Source organism: Cervus elaphus, chromosome 26 (assembly GCF_910594005.1).
Source record: "Cervus elaphus chromosome 26, mCerEla1.1, whole genome shotgun sequence".
Classification (NCBI taxonomy): Eukaryota; Metazoa; Chordata; class Mammalia; order Artiodactyla; family Cervidae; genus Cervus; species Cervus elaphus.
Genome location: NC_057840.1, coordinates 34,650,421 through 34,673,800, shown reverse-complemented (window position 1 = coordinate 34,673,800; position 23,380 = coordinate 34,650,421). Strand labels below are relative to the sequence as shown.

The following is a 23,380-nucleotide window of genomic DNA, read 5'->3' as shown; positions in this document are numbered from 1 at the left end:
TTACCACTGTGCCACCTAGAAAGCCCCACTTTTGTTCCCTGGGGAGCATTAATTACTGAGACCTGTTCAAGGGCAAGCGTTTTGGCCAGGCTTAGATCTCAAAATGGCTTAGGCCAAAAATGGCTTCTCTTATATCAAGAAAGCCACACCTGTTTCTCTTTCTCTGGGGACACGCTTCCTTATCTGATTACATCGCCACGTTTTAGGATGATACTCACCTTTAAATTCCATCCTCAGATCTCAGAGTCACTTCATCAGAATCCAGGCCTAAAGAGACTAGATCTAATTATTTTTTTTTCAAAGAAGGTGAAAATTTGGATTTTTATGTTAAAACTTTTTAAAATTGTGAAAACCAGATTCAGACTCCGGGTCACCAGTTTATAGCCTCTGATTTCACTAGTACATACAAGAAGGAATCTGCTTACCCATGTGGTCTTGGGATGCTTATATGGACAGCCATACCTTGCCATGGGGCTTCCCAGGTGGTGCTAGTGGTAAAGAATCCAGCTGCCAATGACTTAACACACATGCACACCTTGTAATACAAACGGTAAGATGCCTGAAGGCTTGTGTTCGCCCCATAGAGCGGATGATTTACCTGTTCTCCTCACCCTGTTCTCTTACGTTTGAGCTGAATAAACATGGTTTTAGAGATAATGAAGTGAAACTGCTTGCTTCTCTTCCTTTCCTATTGTATGACGCATTGTGAATAAGCCATGGTCAGGAAAATCAAGCTTTGTTGTTTATCACAGATACATAAAGTGGGCTTTGCCCATGGGCTTGCATCACCGGAGTAAATAAAGTAGGCAAGTTTGCCTGTTGGCACCAAAAATATCTCAGCATTCTGGGCCCATCTCCTCTGTCTCACCTGCCTTCAACCCCACCGCTGCCTGCTAGGCTGTTCTAGGATCTTCTCTCACCGTGACAGCCAGTCATCAGGAAAGGCATTTAGCCTAAAGGGAATTTCAGAGAGAGGTATGCTAATCTCAGGCTAAATTTAATATTTGAAAAGTAATCAAGAGATGCAGAAAATGGTCTGTCACAGGCTGCTGCTCTATAATTATAACACTTCTTTTCTTTTCTCTCTCTCTTTTTTGGCTACACCAAGAGGCATGTGGGATCTTCTTTCTCTGACCAGGGATCAGATCTGTGCCCCACGTGCAGGAGAAGCATGGAGTCCTAGCCACTGATTCACCAGGGAATTCCACCCTGAATTATTTTCTACACAGTACCTAAGACGAGGCAAAGTAGTATAGTAGTATCAGTCAGACAAATCTTGATGTTTCCAGAATCAACACACTAATTCACACTATATTTTACTTTGTACTTTACAAACTTTATTAAATAATGAGCATTACTAACTTTCATTATCTTATATACAGTATTTAAACTGTTTTCCAAGATGCGTGGGTTTTTGTTTTTGTTTCTTTTGCACAAAGAACAGAGTAGGTGAAAAGTGAACTTATAAAAACAATTAAATCTTCAGTACAGAGACCTAATAAGAACTTGACATACACTTAAGTACATATAACTCTTTCCCTGCAATTATATACATCCCTACCCCACCTCCCAAAGAAACTATTTTATTTTTTTGAAACTATTTTAAACAAGAGCACTCAATGGATAACTTTGAGGGAAAATATGAATCTGATATGTGTACACACAGATCTCAAAATCTGCATCCTGGCTGACAGAATGGGTGTTCAGAACTACAGATTTGTCCTAGAACCTAAAGACAACCATACAGACATTTTATACAGTAAGACAGCAGCCTTCGTGAAGCAGGGTGTATTCCTATAAGTAATATCAAAGTCGTGCAACAGGACTGGTGTGGAGAATTAATAATTTCTGAGAGTAGGACACCAGATATGGATAATACAGAATTCGGGTCTTACAAACTAAAAAGCAGAACTGGGAAATCGTGTTCCTGGGACAAGAAAGTCAGGTAACTTTGTTTTGTAAACACACTTACCAATATCTCTAGCAAGTCTGAGAATCCACACTCTGTTACTATGCTTCTCTTTTCTATACCGCTTCATCTTGAAAACTCATGTTATGTTTAAAAAAAGGCAATGAAAGAAGGAATGTTTCCAGAAAACTGTTCGTCAATATGGACTTTGTTTTATAAGCTACGAGAAGAAAGTACGGTATAGAAAGAGAAGAAATGGGTTATTTTTTTGTTAGTTAGAAAAGGAATGCATTAGGTACCTGTGTATAAGATAAAGATGGTCACATTTTATGTTCTTAAGTACAAGAGGCATAGCACTTAAAGAGAAAAAAAGAATTATGCTAAGATGACTCAAATGACTGATTCAAATCAACATTATTACTTATCTTTAAATGAAAAGCCCAGATCCCATTTCCCGATACAGATTATTATATCTTTTAAGATGAAAACTGAGAGGGTGGGGAAGGGACCACAGAATGTAGCTAAAATGAGAATGCAAAGGCCACTGTTTGAGAAAAGATTGTTTTTTCATTGATTGGAGTCTTCAATAAAATATTTTTAGAAAGCAGCAATAAATCTGCTATCATTTTTCTCTTCAGCTTCTTTAATTTTGTGTTTCACTCACAAGGTCTTGCTTTTGTTTTTCTGTTCCCTTCCGTAAAGAATTCTATCAGTACATAATATCACAATGAACTGCTATTTAAAGACCACAATTACAACATGAAAGTAAGATATGACTACTCAGAACTTAGTGACCAAAGATTTTGCTCTTCTGTATGCCCCCAAACAATGAAAAAAGATTGCCATATTATGTTTGGATTAGAAAATAAATGTCATTGCCATCGATAAAATCCTCAAGGCTGGGTTCAGGTCATCGGGATGAGCACAAAACTCAGGAAAGGACATCTGCACAACTGCTCTGGGAAGGCTAGGTTTAAAGAACATTGTTTTAGCTTATGGTTTACTTCGTGTTGACTAAAAACAGGCATAAAAAGTAGTGGAGGTTTCTATCTGCTCCCTACCCCCAACTGTCACATGATGAGATAGTCAAGTTGTACCCAGATGTCAAGCCATCTTTTCTAATAAGTCGATTTGCATTTTCTTGCACTTGGTTTTAAACCATTAAGGGAATCATTCATTTAACCCCATGGAACATAAAATACATGATGAGCAGCACATTCTTCAGGCTTTGTTCAGGAATACAGATAAGAATTTTTGCTTATAGAAGATTGGTCATATTACATTCTAATTTCCAATAATTACACACTTTCTGCAATATAATGAACTGATGTAAGGAAGTCAGCATAGAAACCCTAAAATGGGTAGCTACACAATATTCTGATTAGAGATCCCTCATTTGAGGTTTTCTAGGGTCTTGTCATGAATTTAACAGAAATGTCACAGGTAAGCAAGCATAATCCTTTAAACAGCTTTAGTTTCCTTTCTTTTTTCTTCCTTGTCGCCTCTGAGTCCTAGGATAAAACTAACTAGTGGCTTCCAGATAATAGGAGAGGATTATTGCATTTCTTAAAGTCTGAGTACTAATTGTCAGGAGAGGGGGAAAAAATACCATGGCCATCATGTTAAAAAAAAAAAGTCTAAAAATTTTCAAGGAAGATTGACTTACATTAAACACGAAGACCATCAGCATTAGTAAACAGTGTTACATGCTGACATTTGCTACAGTACAATCCTGGCTGATCGCCAGCCGTTTCAAAAAATTGTGCTATTAAAGAAAGTATATTTTACATCTCTGGTTATTACAAAGTTGTTTTAATCTGGTGCATACAAAACACCTCTCAGAATCTGTAATTCATGAGCACAGTAAGAAGTTAATTGAGACAGCTACTCTTAAGAACCTTTAGGCAAAGCTGCTTGAACTAAGACACTGGAATTTTTCCCTTAGAGACTGGACAATATTTTGCTGATTGGGAGGTGGCCCTTTCCAGAGATAGTCATTTAGTTTGTCCGGATCATTGTATGGTGTCAGATACGGCGAAATCCCAAGTTTGCCACTTCCTGGCTTTTTTGGAGTGCATGGACTAGTCAAAGAGTAAGAAGTCGTGTGGCTGCAGACATTATCAGCAAAGTCAGCGTTTGTAATCTTTGGGTCAGATTTCCTCCTCCGACTGTGAGACAGTTCTAACTCTGACTCATCTTCTTCTGACTTGATCTCCACATAGTCATCTTCGTCTCCTTCAGTCTCTTTGAAATTGGAAAAATAGTTCTGGGTAGCTATTTGTGCACTTACAGGTAAATTTCTATTCACTACCAAAACTTTCTGCGAGTCCTGGAGTGTGAGATCTGAGCGTTTTTCAAGGCCCTGTTGACCTGAGTCAGCAATACTTGGCAGCAAATCCTGGTGACTCTCCCACCTTGAAGTTCTGCGTAAAGACAGAGGCTGCTTCTTTGCCACTTCACTAGGGTAGTTGATGGAGTCTGCAGACTTGTTTATCAGGATGGAGGAAGATGACTGGGACCTGTTATAAGGCTGAGATTTAGCACTGATTCCTTTCCGACCCAGAGAGTTGTAAAGATGGGCCTGGCAGGAGTTCTCTTTGTTTGGCTGGCTGACCACCACGCTGTGTCTCTGCACGGAGCCCAGCAGGGGGTCGGAGGTTTGAAGAGAAGGCACGGAGCAAGCTGCGGACAGTTGTCTTGGGGTACTTCTTGCTTTGATCTCTAACGTGGGATATTTTGACTTTAAGTCTTGCTCTGGCCAGGGACAGAAGTCAGCTAACTCTCCATTACTATAGGTTGAATGCAAAAGCCAGTCCTCGCTACCCTGCTGGGCGTGGGAAGGCGATGCAGAACTGAGGTTGGAGGGGTCTTGAGGGCTGGCCCAGCCATCCTTCTGAGTCTTAAAGGGGGTCTCTCTGAACACAATCTGGTCATACAGTTGGGAATACTCAGCAATCCTGGCACCTGGAAGGCAAGTATTAAAACAATAAATATACACAGAATCATTTCTGCATGTGAAGATTTAAAAACTAAGAATGTTCTAATAACATTTAAAATATTTAAACAGTAGACAGGACTTTAAAGTTTGAGGATAAGAAATCATCAAATGCCAAGCAACACAAATTAAATTAACTAGTTAAACTAACACAGTTTAATAAAAAAAAAAGCCACCTAAAACTTCATTTAATTTGACCTAATTCTGGATTCTTTTATTTCAACAGCAGGTCTACAATGGTTCCCTGTTTATAATGAAAATTTCTAGTGTTCTTTACAAGCATGGAATAGTGTCAGTGCTAAAAACAGGCATCATAAAAATAAGAAAGTCAGCACTTAAACCCTGGTCAACAAAAAATAACTCAAGCAGTCATTAAAAGAAGCACATCCACCGTGCAATGGCTACTAACCCTGCCTCACCAGGCTTGGCTGCTCTCAGACAACTACTCCCAGAAAAGTCTGCTCCTAGCAGCTGTTCCTACACTTTCCGTTCCAGGCAGCCCCCCACTGCCACTGTCTGGGGATGTTGACAGGAGGTCCTCACTTCCAGGACTTCAAGACCACACATACCGGTTGGCCCACGTCTCTTTTCCTATCACCAAGAAGCAAGCCACTGAAGTGTTCCAAGACAAGTCTTCCAAGTCTTAATGTCTTGGCTTTCAAGACATTTCAAGACATTAAGAATGAATCATCCTGTGCATATAATTGATAATCTAATGCTCTCTAGTACTGGTTACAGGACAGGATTTTACCACTATTTCCATGAAAGCTATTGCCATTTCAGATTAAGCTGTGAGGCCACTTTCCTCTCTGCTCCACTTCTGAGTGCAGACATTTCCATTTTATTAATTTTTGCTTTTTGGCTCTGCCAGGTGGTCCATGGGATCTTAGTTCCCTAGCCTGGGGACCGAACCCCTGTTCCCTGAAGTAGAAGCACAGAGTCTTAACCACTGGGCCACGAGGGAAGTCCCAGAGTACAGACATTTCTAAAGACATTAACAAAACCAAGATAGAGAATTCTCCTGGGCCAGGAATGATTTAGAAGAGAGAGCCCAGAGATGTCAATTTCAAAAGTTGTCTTCCCCCGTCCAGGTACCCATATGACCACTGCAGAATCAAAGAATCCCAAGAATCCTATAAATCGCTCAGACCACATCTAGAAAGTCTCTACGAAAGGAAGCTGTCTATCCTGTATATAATGACCAGCAAGTGACATCATATCTCCTACTTAAGCTATTTCTAGTAAATCATTCCTTGAAGTTAAACTAAATATTTAGTTGAGTTCCTGCCATTTCTTTCAAATTTGTCTTCTGTGAGGACAGAAAACAACGTGCTGATATTCTGTGTGCCCTTTAACTGCAACTTCCTCAAAATTACTTGCCCCTTAGTCCCCGGAATCAGGATAAATAGTGTTTATCTTCTCATTTTAGACCCTGCATTCATTCAGATCCTTTAGGCTTTTGAGTCCAAATCCCTCTGAAGGACAGAGATTATTAGCTTAAACTAGTAACAAAAACTTGAACTATTACTCCATTACTCCTTAAAGAGCATAGTAAAGACTCTTGATACCAATTAAAATTTGGTAACCCCTTAAGAGACTGAAAACCTACATGGACTTAGCCATCCTGAAATATACAACGTGTAGTGAACTATGAAACCCAACCAATGTTAGCTGGAGCTTTAGGCCTGGCTTTGGTCAGCAGTCCCACCTGAAAGTCAAGACGGTTCTTTCCAAGCCTTTCTCACCTACACCATGGCTCTGAGCCTGATCCTACTGCTGAATCAGGAAGGCTCTGTACTTTCACAAGCTCCCAAGAAAATGACAATTTGGGAAAGAGCAGTGAGGGCTAATTTTAAAAATTCAGTTAAACTACTGCAGCACCAAAATTTACTCTAAAGTCTTTTTTTTTTTTTCCCTCGGTCCTTACCTGGTGTCCCTACTCTAAAGTCTTATAAGAACAGTTAGCTCTTGATTTTTAGAACATGGTGGCCCAGATAAATCTCAAACTATGTATTATTCAAAATAGTCACAGTATTTCTTATGCTTTTTTCTTCTTTATCACACTTTCTTCTTCCTTTGCTTAATCAAGCCCTATTTACCTCCCAAGACCCTCTATAAGCCTTATCACTTCTATAAATCCCTAACTGATTTCTCTGAAGTCTTATATACTAGTATGCAGCATAATATTTAGCTGTTGCTTTTGTATGTATATATGCATTTATGCACACAATCTTGTGTTGCTAGTTGTTTTATCTAAGCTGGTTTATTATTCCATCTACTCCCCCACAAAACAATCCCCATAGAAATTCAAGTACAGTTCTGGATAGAAATTGGTCTCAAGAACTACTTAATTACTCAGATAATTGTTGGACAGCCTCCGTTCATTCTAAATATGTTAAAAATAAAGGTGCCTTCCTTAAGACTATACCAGTAAGGCTGGAAAGGCAGCCAAGAATTCGGGCATAGCAGGAAAAGGAGAATCAGAAAGACAGAAATGTAGTAAAATGCTATGTAAACATATATATTTTATACAATTCATAATGGGCACAGTTTATCTTTAGATAATAGAAAGCTGACCATTTATAAATTTGGAACAAAAAGTTATCTCACAAGTAGACAATATTCTGTGCCTATCTGTGTGTCTTTTTGGTCTCAGCTTGACATTCTAAGAGAGTCTATAACTTGCCTGATGCTAACAAAAACATGAGACAAGCTTTCAGAGCAATAGGCTGTCATGAAATAGATTCCCTTAGTCAGACATATAAGAAATAGCCAGCTCAAGATGACACCTCTAGCCTAGAAAACTTAGTAGAAGTCAGCAGGATCAAAATTCTCCCTCACTCTTAGTTCTGGCATTACCAGTCCTTATAGACCAAGTACATTATTATTACTATTCTACAACCCCAGGGGCTAACTCTAGTTTATTTCTCTTTTGTAAGTTTAGAAGGGAAAATTCTTGTCATTCCAGACAAAAGTTTGAAGTGATTCTTATTGACAGAAGTATGAAATAGATTATTTTCAAGACAGGATTAAAATTGATGCTTCTAATGTTGGTTGGGTGTAGAGAACAAAATGTTATTTTGCCTTTCTTACTTTAAACAAGGAGGAAAATTCCTCAAGCCTGTATGGAGTCTTCTCCCACGTAAAATATCACCAAAAAAAAAAAAAGTGTGTGTGTGTGGGGGGGGTCGGGAGGGAACCCAAAGCTTCTTTGGTCTCTAAGACTGTCAGGAGGAAGGCCTGATGGGACAAGATGGCCAGCATGCTACAACATGCTCCAAAAGGTGGGAAGGACTAGACCTGGTTGGGTGACTTATAGGCGGAAGTGTGGCCCGGCCCGGGGCCTGTAGACCCCGGCTAGAGAGTTCAATAAAGGTGCTGGAGAGTTTCAGCAGGTGAATAGGGCGTTCTTCCTTCCGCACAACACCGAGAGCAAGCTCCTGGCAAAGTGGCAAGGCCCATACGGAGAAGTCTGGAGAATCGGTCCGTTCGATTACGATGTCCTGTGCCCAGATAAACGAGAGAGAGAAAAGGAGTCATCATGTCAACTGATTGAAAGCCTGGTGGGCACAGGAAGTGGTCTCCATCCACCCAGATGGAAGAGTCCTCAGGTCTGAGAGGAGGCGGGCCCTAGGAACATACTCCCGCCAGCCAGCAGGGGGAGACACCACTCTCAGAAGATGACTCTGGAGAGATCTCTTTGTCAGAACGTTCATGGCAGCCCACCGTGTGGAGAAAGGGCCCAGACACAGAGCTGAAAGACAAAAAGATCCTACAGGAGCCCAGGAAGACACCAGTAGGCAAAACAAAAAGAACAAACCAAAAGTGGGGGAAAAGGCAAAAGAAAACCCCAAAGGGAAATCTACTTAATAGTTAAAAGGTGGGTAAAAAGGACTATACAAAGTTGTCTTTGAACCCTCAAAGATTCAGTATTGAAGACCTTGCTTCTCACAGGGTTAGAACTTTGTATGTTAATGGATGGTCCATTTTCCTCAGGCAATTACCTCTTTTTAAATGACAATGTGCTGGCCTAATCAATCCAAGGGAAACCTCACTATTGTATTTGCTCTCACTCTGAAGTAGGGCAACCACACAGTCAGTGGTTGCATTGCCAATACACCACTTACGCTCTAAAACAGTCCGCCTGCAACTGAAATTCAGTCACTTGTTCTACGTGTAACAACAAACCAGTTTAGCAACACTAGCGTTGGAAAAGGGATGCGAATTAATTCAAGCATGTTACTGCAAAGAGAAAGATATATGCGATCCAGCCTTTATCATATTTGTATAAAGATCACTTATAACCTTTATTTTACTTAAAAAGAAGAACAAGTCAAAGAGTCTGTAAAATCCTCCAGGTAACATGTCCAGGGCTTAACATCCCTAAATGTTAAGAAATCTTACTGTATGATAATTCTTAAACATTCCCAAACTTAAATTTTTTTTTTTTTCTTACAGATTCTGGTCATGCAGCTTGCTGAGTTCACTTAGGACTCGGATACCTGCTTCTTATTCTCTGATTCCCACCTAAGAAAGCAGTCCCAGACAGGAAGTCAGTGGCATCAAGCTGGCCAGATGAGCCATGTTGCCATCAAGCTAATTAACAAGACATGCCCAGATAGTGAGCCATCTGGTTTTTACTTCTAATTGGAGAATTGTCTCCTCTCATTTGATACAGAGGCAGTTCTTAGTCAGAAGATCTAGGGCAGGGATTCCTAAAATAGGATAGGATGGAAAGTCTATAGTTTACAAAACTCAGATTCTTGAGCCTAATCACAGAAATCTCTCTGAATCTGGAGGTGAAAAACTCCTCAGGTCACAGCACCCTCAGGTTTTTTTCTTTCCATGACAATCGTGTGCTTTATTCATATAGATGCCCGGGTTCCACAGAGAACCCTGTGTAATTTAGCCAGGGGATATGTATATTTTTTCCCATGTCCTGAGGCATGTAGGATTTTAGTTCCCTGACCAGGGATTGAACTTGGGACCCTGCGGTAAATGTGTTAAGTCCTAACCACAGGACCACCAGGAAAATCCCTGTACTTCTTTATAATAGAGAAGAAGTCAAACATGATTATCTCCTTCTTTTAACCCTAATGGTACCAATATCACATCCGTGATTCTGGTTTTGTGCCAAAAGGAGGCTTGACTAAAAGAATTAAATTCCTTGGAAGCATACCTGAGAATACCAAATGACACTGTATCAAAATGGATTATAGAAGCTATTAAAAAAAGAAAAAAACAACACATGGAAAACCGCTGGGTTAGTATGAACAGTTTAAAAAAACTGCAGAAAGGACTCCTTTTTGTCTTTGTCAGGATGAGTAGGCATTATTGTTGGGATTCTGGAGCAAAGAGCAATTCTAATTCCATGTGTCCAAACCTTAAACTCTATACTCTGCTACCCAGCTACTCCTTCTAACACACTGATGCACAGGGAAAAAGCTCTAGATGCCACCAGTGAAACTGAAGGCTACTTTTCAACCTTAGATTGAATTAGAGAAAGCCGCTTCAAACAGTATAACTGGAGTGATGATCTCACAGACACCAGGAAACCCTCCAGACCCGCTGGTGTGATGGGGTGGGTGCTTTGCCTGCGTGTCAGTGAGCCAGTGGTCTCGCTGTGAGATTGCACATCGGGGCGGCAGCATCCTTACAGCGCTAGGGGCATTTAGAACCTGAGCGTGGCTCTCTGCCGGTCCTCGGAAGGAGAAAGGCTGCTTGGGACCTACCGATGGCGGGCCCGCCCTGCCTCTTCTCTTCTAGGATGGCCGCCAGGTCCTTGGGTGCGGGCTTCTGCGGCTGGCTACCGGGCGTGTGTTCCAGCTCCGGGCTTTTCACCTTCAGCAGCTGATTTGCCTTCTTGATCTTCTGGCTGTACTGCCTGGCCATCAGGAAAACCCTGCTCCTGGTCTTGTCTACATTGTCCATCCCGGGCTCAGGGTTCTCCAGGTCTACTGGGGACAGGCTGCCGCCGGCCACATCATAAGGACTCTCCGCGGGTGGCAGGTCACTGGCCAGCGACAGCCGGTGGAGACTCAGGCAGGAGCTGTCTCTAGGGGCCGGGGCGCGGTCCAGGGCGCAAGGGGCCGGCCCGGGCCTGTCTCCGGGCGGTGCGAGGAGAGCCCGGCCCGCGGGCAGCGAGAGCGGGGAGCGCGCACTCAGCTCCGGGGCGCTGCCTGCCAGCGGCCGGTCCTGCACGTCATCTTTGCTAACGGGAAACGCGGCCAGGAGCCGGTCTCTGGCTTTGACTTCATTTTTCTTGATGTAATTTTCCAAGTCATTCCAGATTTCATCTACTTCTTCAGACAGTTTATCGGAGATGGACCGATCCGCTAGGGCCAAGTTGCAGCCGAAGGAATTATAGAGCAAACTCAGATAATCGTTATCGGAGGGGCCTGGAGGGTAGGGCGCCTCGTCCTCGCTGAACTGGAGGCTGTCCTGGGAAGCAGAGGCCCGCAGGCTATCACAGCACCCCAAGTCGGCCTCCAAGCCCAGGAAGGTGCTCCTGGCAGGACGCTTCGGGCTGCTACACTTGAAGTCCCGGGAGGGCGCCTCCGGGAGCGCAATGGTGTCATAGACGTTCTCCTCCATCACCTGGAGGTCCTGCACGCTTTGGTTCCAGGCCTCCCCGGCCGGGGGAGCTCCATCTCTCCTGGGGTGCAATGCGCTCTCCTCCTCGGGTCCCGCTGGCCTCTTGGATAAGGCCAGCTCGGGGGTGCTCTTGGGGCGAACAGAGTCCCTGACTGGTTTGTGGGGAGTGACTTCAGCGTCTTCCCGTTTAGCAACCATCAGTTTCAAGTCCTCGTAGCTTATGTTGTCATAGACATGGTCTATGTCATCTATAGTCAGCTCTATGGAGGACCCGTAGGGAGTTGTCCCGTCCCGCCCCTCTGCCTTAGGGTCACCCTGCAGTTCCCTCTGGGAATTGTACTGAGAGCCACCACTGTCCCTAGTTCTTATGTCAGGGGGACACGTGTTGCTCTCGCCAGCACTGCTGGCCCTCCGCACCACCCTGTGGCCTGAGCTGGGGGTCTCCGCGGACTCGATCTGTCCCATGTGCCAGCTGCAAGGTCGACTGGAAGTGCTATCTTCACACAGCTGGGCCGCGTTCAGGTCCGAGGAGGAGAAGGATGGCAGGAACATCTGATAGTCGTCTTCATCCTCCTCGTTCTCCTGCGACCTTCGACTGGGAAACAGGGCTTGGCGGATCTGGTGGTCGGTCCAGATGTTTCTGACGGCCCCGCCCCCACGCAGCACGTTCAGGATGGTAGAACTGCTTGGCTGACTGCTCCGCTGGGCAGCAGAGGGCCCTGCTGAAGTCAGCTGGGGAGACCCTTCCTCTCTGGAAACCTGAGGAGGAGAGAAACATACCGATTGAATCACACACCACAGGTCACGTAATACAGAATATTCTCCTGTATTTACACATTGTCTTTCCCCCCTACACGTGATATTCTTAAAGAAAATCATCAGGACACATGGTTGATTTTTAACTGAATTGAAAACACATCGGATATTTTGCAGTAGGGGCAGAAAGAACAGGAACTGATGTTTACTGAGAAATAGGCTCGGCTATTTGAAGACGTTCTCCAAACTGCATGTTCACAATCACTCTTTGAAGTGGATATGATTGTACCAGTTTCAGTGGTAAAGAGTCTGCCTGCAATGCAGGAGTTGCAGGAAATGCAGGTTCGATCCCTGGGTTGGGAAGATTCTCTGGAGGAGGGCATGGCAACCCACTCCAGTATTTTTGCCTGGAGAATAACATGGACAGAGGAGCCTGGTGGGCTACAGTCTATAGGGTCACAAAGAGTTGGACACAATTGAAGCAAGGTAGCAAACAGGCATGCATGTACCATTTTCACAGTAAGCACATTTAGGCTCTTAGGGTTCAGTAACTTAACTCTCCCTCATCAGTGGAAAGGCTAGGATGCAAACCCAGGTCACCTTACCCCACTGCAGGGAATCAGCTAAATGCAGAAAACTGTTAGATACTTCAAATCGTTTTGATATGTTCTTGGAAAACAACATTATACAAATGAACATATATAGGTGTCAAGGGCCAGGGTATCTGGTTTCTTTTTGGGGCTTGATTCTTAGCTGTCTCATCATGGCTATTGGTGTACCAGAAACACCCCTGTCAGTGATCTCACTATACCCGCTGAGAGTTTCTTTTAAATCTCTGAACCTGCATGACCCTGACTTGCACTGCCTTGGTTTATAGATTCTAGGCAAAAGAGCCTTTGTTTCAGGAAGTTAATCTAATCCACCCTTGAGCTAATGAAATTTTTACTTTCTTTTAGAATACATTTAATTAATATTTAGATGCCTGTTAGGAAGTAAATACGAGTGACACTAATGACTTAATCAGAGAGAACGATGGGTCTCTTATAACTTGGAACCTTTCCTGATGGAGCTCAACTGTGCCAGCAGGGAGTGGACTGCCCTTTGATACCCTCTGTGGGTATTGGGATTAGCTTCAAAGAGTTGAAAGGGTTAAGACAGGTTCAACCTAATTAGTATCAGGGACATATTTTCTGGTCAAAACACTAGTGTAACCTATTGGAAATGTCAAATTAACAAGAACTTTTCATTACTGATCAATGAAACTGCGATACCTATTATCTTGGAATTCAGTTCAGTTCAGTTCAGTTCAGTTCAACCACTTAGTGGTGTCTGACTCTCTGAGTCTCCATGGACTGCAGCACGCCAGACCTCCCTGTCCATCACCAACTCCCGGAGCTTACTCAAACTCATGTCCACTGAGTTGGTGATGCCATCCAACCATCTCATCCTCTGTCGTCCCCTTCTCCTCCCACCCTCAATCTTTCCCAGCATCAGGGTCTTTTCCAATGAGTCAGTTCTTTGCATGAGGTGGCCAAAGTATGGGAGTTTCAACTTCAGCATCAGTCCTTCCAATGAATATTCAGGACTGATTTCCTTTAGGATGGACTGGTTGGATCTCCTTACAGTCCAAGGGACTCTCAAGCGTCTTCTCCAACACCACACTTCAAAAACATCAATTCTTTGGCACTCAGCTTTCTTTATAGTCCAACTCTCACATCCATACATGACTATAGGAAAAATCATAGCTTTGACTAGATGGACCTTTGTTGGCAAAGTCATGCCTCTTCTTTTTAATATGGATAAGGATAAGAGGCTTATGGAAGCTTGGAATATCCACCTACTAAGATGTCTGTCTGCCTACCGACCTGCCTGTCTGTCTATCAGGGAGGGCAAGAATAAAATTTTATCCTGAATGTTATTTTTCTATTAAAGATTCAACAATAAAAAGTCTTATTAGTCATTTAATCCTTTGTTCACTTTTTTTCAAACAGTAAAACTGTGGCCACTTGAGGACTAGGAATAAACAAATACACACACACATATGGATATGTATACATATACAAATACATAAATTGTGTTATATATACGGCTTTTCTTTTTCTTCTTTGCCTTTTAATCTCTTTCTCCTCTCCTTTTACTCAGACTGCACTGGTATAATCATAGGCACCCAGTAACTATATTTTATTAAAAAAAAGTTAGTGTTAGTTGAATCATGACAAAATATTGTGGAATTGTAACAAAACAATTTTGTGAACAGCCAGAAGTAATACCTTCTTAAAATCTTTCATTCCACAAAAATTTCCAGACATTTAAAAAAATTAGGAAACCTGAATGGTTAATATCAAAGTATATTTTCAAGCTAACTACACTTGAAGTGAAGTAGGGAATACGTTGGAATGTGAAATTTTACTTCAAATACATCATCAGGAGACTGGAAGAAGCTTTTAGATTAAGAAATAATCAGAGAAAGGCAAATATTGTATATCACTTACAAATGGAATCTTAAAAAAATGATACTAAAGAACTTATTTACAAAACTGAAATAGACTCACGGACGTAGAAAACAAGCTTATGGTTACCAAAAAGGAAGAGGGGGAGGGATAAATTAGTAGTTTGGGATTAAAATATACAGACTGTCATATAGAAAATAGATAACCATCAAGGATCTACTGTATTGCACAGGGAACTATACTCAATATCTTATTATAACTTGTAATGGAAGAGAATATAAAAAGAGAATATATATGAAAAAGAATAGATACATGTAAATATATAACTGAATTACTTTGTTGTATACCTGAAACTAACACAACATTGTTACTATACTATTCTCCAATATAAAATAAAATTAAAAGGAGAGTATGTATATATACATATATACGCATAACTGAATCACATTGTTCTACATTGGAAACTAAACTTTGTAAATCAACATTTCAATAAAAATTAAAAAGACAGAGAATGAGAAAAATGCCTATAAGCATCAAATTAAAAAAATAAACAACTCGTTAATAAAGCACACAAAAAAAGAAAGAATCAGTATATGGAGTTGACATAACATGTAGTGTAGATCCTGCATGAGGAACATCCCTCTCCCCATTTTTCTACATTCTTGGCATTATAGCTATTTAGCAATAAGATAACAGCCATAATTTTGGGGGCACTTGATTTGGGCCAAGTACTGTACCAAGCACATTTAAAAAACATATGACATTTGATCTTTATAACAATTCTGTAAGTTAGGAAACGAAGTCTTGGTAAGGTTTAACCACTTGCCTACAGTCACACAGCTTACAAATGGCAGAAATGGATTTGTATCCATATTTTAATCCTCAGTTTACATGTGAGCTAAATCTCTCTCCTTCTCTACACACACACACAGAGCTTTGGAATGCATATTCTGTATATATTCTGGGAGAAATGTTAATCTCTTTATCTCTTGAGTCTCTTTCTGCATTTAGTATACATTCATTTTTGTTAGGAGATGGAATTTTACCACTAAGAAAAAAAGCACATTGGTGCTTTATTTTTCTTATCTTCAGATTTCATAAGGTTTAGTTAGTCCCCACATGGAGACTTGGTTTGATCATTATCATGAAAAGTTTCCAAGAAGCTCCTGAGATTGTATCTCTAGGACTAATAGAGCGATTCCCCCACCTGGTACTAAGCCAGGCTTGCTCTGTGATCATAGTTTGGCTGCCTTGCAAAGCCACCTTCTGGTGTTTGCTTATGAAAACAAAGTACATTTACAAAAATCAAAATCTCTTATGTCATATTTCAGGACAGTGAATCAATTCATGTTAGTAAATTTTCAAAAGTTTCCGAACAGAAATATGCACTACCTGAAAAAAATCCATCTGCCCCAATTTTAAGGAAACCATTTAAAGATTAAGACTATCGATTTTTAAATGTTTAGATATCTTAACTGAAAGATCCATCATTTATTAACATGGTCACTCTGGCCCTGTGCCAAGGAGAGGGGCAAGTGAAGTCATGGGGGAGATTTTCACAGCCACATCGTTACAGAAGACAAAGCAAGAAGCCAAGATCGGTTTTCTAAGAATTGTTAGTTAAGCCAATCTATCAGTAGGCATTTTGGCATGGTTCACTCTGGTCAGGATACAATATTTATTGTTCATAGGTAATAAATGTGAATATACATCTTCCAATAAAACATAACATTTTTATTTCCCCTTCTCCTAACCTTTCATTAGAGGAAGAAAAATCAAAACTTGATATAGTGAAGTTTTATTATACCACATATGATCACGCTGCTCATACCAGCAGCAGGACTGTATTTTTAGAAGGGGATCTTTGTGATTGAAGGCTGATGCTTTGAAAAAAGAGCAAATAGTCGGGATGCAAGAACCTTGGTCTTATATACACACAGGCATAGGGCAACGTGGCGTGGACCACAGCCTGTGCTGGTGTTACGCCCTAAGGTATCTTTACAGCTTCTGAGCAGAGAGGTGGGGCAGAAAGATTAAGAAATCATTGCCTTGGTTCTGAGAAGATGAAGCTGGGGCTGGGGAGGTGGGGAGAGGGTTGATAAGGAAGAGTCCTAACTTAAATCTACTTCAACATGTAAAGTAATTGTTTACACTTGGAAGATAAACTGGAGGTTAGATTTTTTTTTTTTTGGAGGTTAGATTTTTAAGGAAAAGATAGGCAGGTATAAAGGCTGCCTAAAGTAAACATTTCAAAATAAGGAACATAATAGTACTTACCTTTTGGATGTCTTGTGCCGTTTCTGAAAAACAAAAGATTTAAAACATTTTAAAGTTTGAGGATTAAAAATGTATCTCATACATAGCTAAGCACTCATATTGTATAGAATTTTTAAATTTATTGTTAATCACTGAAACCCAAGAGTCTCAAGGCTCTTTTGACCTGATTTTCAGAAAATACCACTCAGTTACCCAAGTTACATATCATGTACTATAACATACATCTGATGTTAAGCATATTGACATACATCTGAGTGTTAAGTATATTGACATACATCTGAGTGTTAAGTACTTTCCTTAATCCCTGACAGAGCAATGGACTAATTCATATTAAGTTTCAAAAGCTTTTCCTGAAAATATATATAACCTGAAAAAAGTTCCCATGAAAATCATTTAAACATAAGATTATACTTGTTAATTTTTAAACATTTTATCGGTTGTAACAGAAAGGTATAGCATTGATCAAAAGGGTCACCTTGGGTCTGTGCTAAGGACAGTGCAAGAGGAATGGTGGGGAGAGACTTACTGGCTGCATCCTCATAGATACCCTTACGATACCCTGATCGTGTCTGTCTCATCTTTATGTGTTAACTACAGAAGCATGTAAAGTAAAAAGTGACTGAACCCTCTCCATAAATTCTACCCCATAGAGGAAACCCCAATTAAAGAAGTTTGATGTTCATCTTTCCAGGTCCTGTGCCCACCCCGCCCCCCATCCCACAGTCTTTTTGTTTCTATAATAAGGGTGCAATATGCAACACTGCATTTCCTGCTAAATATATGTGCACAAGCCTATCAGTAGACAGATATGTACTTCATTCTTTTTAACAGCTGCAGAATATTCCATGTAGTGTTCTGGGATTTGTAACTTTTTAAATCATTTTTCACTAGATGGGCATATTTATTATGTGGTATCCTGTTAAAAACAAAAGGACACAAATACCCATAAATGTGTGCACACTGAGGATGTCTATACAGGAAGTATACATTGTGAAACATACAAGTGAAAACGATGAAATTGTTGGTTCAAGGGAAAACACACATTTAAAATTTAAGTGGGCATTAACAAATTTTGCTCCAAAAACACTGCAGAAATTTATACACCAATAGCTTCAGAGTGCCTGTTTTTCTCTTCTTTTGGCCAAGCCCACAGCTTTCTCATCTCTATTTATCTCATGTATATGTATGATTTTCTGATTACTAACGTGAGTGACCATTTGTAAATTTTATTGGCAATTTGTGTTTCTGCCGGATTATATTATCTGCCTTCAGAATAGAAGTCCTTTGTCTTTTGTATTAATGGGATTTCTTACATCAATATTCACAAGCATTAATCTTTTTATGTCCACTGTTATCTATACTACAAACATTTTATGTCATTCAGCTTTACATTTTATAATGGGACAGTATTACTTACAGACATTAATCAAACCTACTAATCTGTAATTCATCTGGTGTTGATTTTTCTGTATATTGTGTGACTTCGTGGATACCAACAGGAATGAAAAAAAAAAAAGTGATTTAGGACTTACCGCTGGTCTTCAAAACTTTATGTGATCTTGAGGAAGGTTCTGGGAGAAAAAAATAAGGCCAGCATCATTTGTGAAACCAAATCAAGATTTTTTTCTTTATAAGTAATTATTATTGTTCAGTCACTAAGTCGTATCCAACTCTTTGCGACCCCGTGGCACTGCAGCACGCCAGGTTTGTCTGTCCTCTGTTATCTCCCGGAGTTAGCTCAAATTCATGTCCATTGAGTCAGAGATGCTAGCTACCCATCTCATCCTCTGCCACCCAAATTCACCTAAATCCTGATTGCTTAGAGATACTTGGCATGACATTCACTCAGTCAAAACTATAGGATGAACACTAAGCTATGCAATCTGGAGTCACCTAACAGAAAACCAACCCAACCCACAGAAGCACAATGTTCTCAGCTTTAAGTACCACCTATAAGAGGATTATGTTCAATCTCCTTCTGCCAGAGCCCTATGCCAAACCTCAGATGCCAACTGTCCATCTGACACGTCCCCAGCATGACCACAGACCCAGCAAACTCAGCATATCCCAATCTCAGCTCACCAGTCTCCCCAACAGCTGCTCCTCCATCTGTATTTCTTACCTTGGTTGCCATTCATGTTATCTTCCCTAGTGACCAGGACATCATTTTAAGTTTTCCCCATTTTCATCCATCACGGTCCTGTGGGATCCTATTGATGTTCCTTCCCAGTTATCACTGTCTTATTCCAAACCTTTAGCATCTCTCACCCAGACTAGAGGAACAGCCTCTGGCCCAGTGTCCTTGCCTACTTCATTTTCCACATTAAGCCAGAATTCTCTTTTTAAAATGAAAACATTTCATTGCTTAAAATCCTTCCATAGCTTGCAAGATCAAGTTCAAACCCTCTGCCTGACCTACTCGGCCTTCCACAATCAGGCCCTGATTTGCAACTCCAGCCACATCTTTTTCCGTTTACCTTGCTCACTTGCACCTCCAGCCCAGGCTGCAGCCAAGGCCAAACCACCGGCAATAGCTGTCTGATCTGAGGTGCGCTGGCTCAAGCCCCAGGGCCTTTGCATATGCTGTCCCCACACCATCTGGCTCTTCAGATTCTACCCGGGGTCCTGATCCTCCGCTCTGCATGGTCTTCTCTCCTTCCTAGGGGGCTCACCCCTCTGTCGCTCCCCTTTTCAAAACTTCCATTCAACCTCCACAAACTCCACTGTATGAGCTGCTATTTGTTCAACCTTTTTTGATTCTGCCACTAGGCTACAAACTCCTCGCAAGCAGAAATCATGGGCATTATTCTTACATTTTCTTAGCACAATATAGGAAATCAGGAACTTAGTAAATGCCGATTTAAGTGAGAAATCTGAGGGCTAAGGCAATACCACAAGAAGTCTAGTTTAGCAGATGTGTATTAAAATTTTGATTTGAAGTAGCTTTGGTATACGTCATTTACAGGATACAATTTTTCACCAGCGCCAGTAAGTAGGATTTAAACACCTGCATACCAGTGGTAAAATGCTATAGAAAGTGAACTTAGTTGATTGACATGTTTTATAGTCATTGAAAAATTGAGAGTTAAGTAGAAAGACTTTTAGAACCAAAGCTTGAGAGCGTCAAAGATAATAAAACTGGCAATGTGTTCAAAAGCCAGAAAGAAAATACCTTTTGGTCTAACTGAAAGGGACTTTCATTACTAGTGCCCCCAAATTATTTAATTTTGATTATATCTGATTATATTGTATTTACCAGATTTCCTTCTCAGCCGATATGGAGCAGAGCCATTTCGAGAGCCAGAAGTCTCTCCCTCGGGACTGTAACAGAAGCCTGGGTAATCTGTAAAGAACCACAGGTGTCTATAAGAATGCAGTGTTCCATGCTGATCCACGTCGATGTATGGCAAAACCCACCACAATACTGTAAAGTAATTAGCCTCCAATTAAAATAAATACATCAAAAAAAAAAAAAAAAAGAATGCAGTGTTCTGTGACTTTTCAGAAAACGGGAAGAACTTGTCCTGGGTATCTGTGGACTTATTCTTTTTCATCAGACATGGTAGAATCCCTCCTTCCATAACCGGTGTGGAATATGCATCTCAAGACTTTGCAGGAGTGCGTTAGCAAGGTAAACCACATTCTCCACTTCCACCCCCTCCCACACCCCCAGGCACTCACATGTATTCTAACTACTCCTTTCTTCATTCTCTGGCAGAAAGAGCTACAACCTTTGGCTTTCCCCTTCCTAGAAAGTTAGTTCAAATGTGTAAGGTGTGGTAACTTCTGGTACCCATTCAGACTCACCTGCAACTCTGAGACCCACAGAGGTCAGACAGTTACATTAAATTAAAAAAAAAAAAACAAAAAAAACAAGGCTCCTGAGAAGCTGCAGCAAAGGGCCACAACAGAGACCCAGTCACGGCTCAACTGCCTGGAGAATTCCATCTGGGGAGCAATTTCAAGAGGCATGTCTGCCTGGCATGGCGGTGGAGGGTGCTAAGCCCTTCCTTGACCCCGAGGAAGCTGTCCTCCACATTTTTCTAGACACAGTTTAAATGGTTTAAGCTCTCTTCTCAGAAAAGGGATTTTCATTTCATTTCATCTAAGGGGTACACAGACTTTGGATTAAGAAAATCTGGTCTAAGTCTAAAGTATTGCAGCGTATTCAATGACCATCTGCACCCTGAAGCTGGAGGGATAAACAGTTTTAGGACATAGCTGTAGACGGGTATTCTTCAAATTGAGGTTAAGCATCTTTAGGTCTGTCTGAAGTGTGAGAAAGTTCTGAGGATTATGAAGACCACATAGACTTCAATGTCAGAGTCAAAGGTATCCAAATGAGGTCATTTGGTCCAATGGACTGGCCTATTCTGTTCACAGACAGCTGAGACCAAAGTCAGGGTACAGCAAGTAGGGTAATTTTCCTAGGCTGGGATGCTGTGGATGGACCTGGCCTGGAAGAGAGGCAGAGAATGCCAGTTAGAGGCTTGCCGGCATGCTGTGTGCTCAGAGAATTATTTTTCTGTGTTATTTATTTCTTCTTTGTTAGTTATACTCAGATCTCAAGCCCTATATTTTTTTAAAAAAAGAATGTGTAATTACTATCTGTGCAATTTATCTGTAATTTATTAAAATTTTTTTTTTATATTGGAGTATAACTGGTTGACAATGCTATAGTTTCAGGGGCACAGCACAGCTCCTCACCTATACACACACAGGTATCCATTCCCCCCAGCCCCGTGCCCATCCGGGCTGCCACATAACATTGAGCAGAGTTCCCTGGGCTACACAGTATGTCCTTGTTGGTGTCCAAGAGCTAACCCAGAGCCTGGGAATAAATAAACAATGTCGTCAAATGTAGCCGGTCATGGTGAACAGCTGTGCTTGCTAAGACACGTCAGTCGTGTCTGACTCTGTGACCCCACGGACTGTAGCCCGCCAGGCTCCTCTGTCCATGGGATTCTCCAGGCAAGAATACTGGCGTGGGCTGCCATACCCTCCCTCCAGGGGATCTTCCCGAGCCAGGGATCAAACCTGTGTCTCTTATCTCCTGCACTGGTAGGTGGGGTTTTTTTTTGTTTGTTTGTTTTGTTTACCACTAGCACCAGCTGGGAAGCCCAAACACAGCATTCCTGGGTGGGCTCGAACCACCAACCTTTGGATTAACAGCTGAACTCACTAACCAGTGGTACCACAGAGACTGGGATTGAACAGCTGACCCCTCTGGATCCCCATCTTTCTCCATCTTTCCTCCTCATTCTCACATGCCCATCCATAACCTCACCTTCTCTTCAGAGTGCCCATATATATTATATGCATATTGATAAAACAAATCTGCTATACGAATATATTGTACAGCACAGGAATACAGACAATATTTTATAGTAACTACAAATAGAGTGAAGTCTTTAAAAACTGTGAGTCACTGTTGTATACCTGGGAATGATATACTGAAAATCAACTATGGAAGTGTGTTAGTTGCTCAGCTGTGTCTGACTCTTTGCGACCCCATGGGCTGTAGCCTGCCAAGCTCCTCTGTCCATGGGATTCTCCAGGCAAGGATACTGGAGTGGGTTGCCATTCCCTTCTCCAGGGGATCTTCACAAGCCAGGGATCAAACCTGGGTCTCACGCATTGCAGGCAGCTTCTTAACCATCTAAGCCACCCCCCCGCCCCCGGCAAAAAAAAAACAATCTTAAAGAGATTTTTACTGAATAAAATAAGTGGCTTCAGAGAACACAGGGCAGTGAGCCCCAGCCTAGCTCTCTGGTGGGGTCAGCTTGAATCATTTCCTGGTGGCGTCCAGTGGGCATGCAATGAGGAATCTTGGTGCTGGTGCTCATTTCTTTATTTCAGTAACGTTTCATTTCTTTTCCTGCTGGAGATTAACAACCAGCAGGCTAGGAGGAAGAGAGGGTGTTGTGTAAGTGAATTAGTGTTTGTACTTGGGGAAAGATTCCTCAAAGGTAGGAAGTTTTGAGTAAAAGTTTCTGTCAGACTTGGCTGTAAGTCTTTGAAGCTATTGCTTCTTTTCAAAGTCTGTTTAACCCGGGTGGTAACAAGGATGTGGTAAGTGCTTTGAACAGGTCTTATTTTATTGGAAAGACCTCACTTGTATTTATTCTCTGCCTGCTATGAGAAGTGTAAGACACAGTCACACGTGTGGGGCAGTTGTAACTTTAAATGTGAGCTGTATCAGGAACCAACACCTATCAAGTTAGTGTGATTCTTGCAGATAATCAATATATTTTTGGCTCATGGGGTGATGTGGGAAATGCATTGTGAGACCTTCATTGTTTTGGTGGTGATGGAGGTGGGGTAAGAGGTGATCCTGGAAGCACAGCTTGTTGTGAGTTGATGTGGAGACATGTGATGAACCACTGGTGGGCTCACAGA

The 23,380-nt window shown here is 41.5% G+C and overlaps 1 protein-coding gene across 5 annotated transcripts in view; it reads right to left on the bottom strand.

Moving 5' to 3' along the window:
- Positions 1-1,314: 1,314 nt before the first annotated feature.
- Positions 1,315-23,380, bottom strand: part of PLEKHG1 (pleckstrin homology and RhoGEF domain containing G1) — a 240,714-nt gene continuing 218,648 nt past the window's right edge. For all 5 annotated transcript variants that reach the window (XM_043887987.1, XM_043887984.1, XM_043887986.1 and 2 more), the window contains 5 exons: positions 20,238-20,324; positions 18,514-18,552; positions 16,982-17,004; positions 10,637-12,257; positions 1,315-4,873 (listed from right to left, as the gene is read on the bottom strand). In XM_043887987.1, coding sequence (XP_043743922.1) covers positions 3,810-4,873; positions 10,637-12,257; positions 16,982-17,004; positions 18,514-18,552; positions 20,238-20,324 — 2,834 coding nt within the window. In that variant the 3' untranslated portion in view covers positions 1,315-3,809. The remainder of the gene's footprint in view (positions 4,874-10,636; positions 12,258-16,981; positions 17,005-18,513; positions 18,553-20,237; positions 20,325-23,380) is intronic.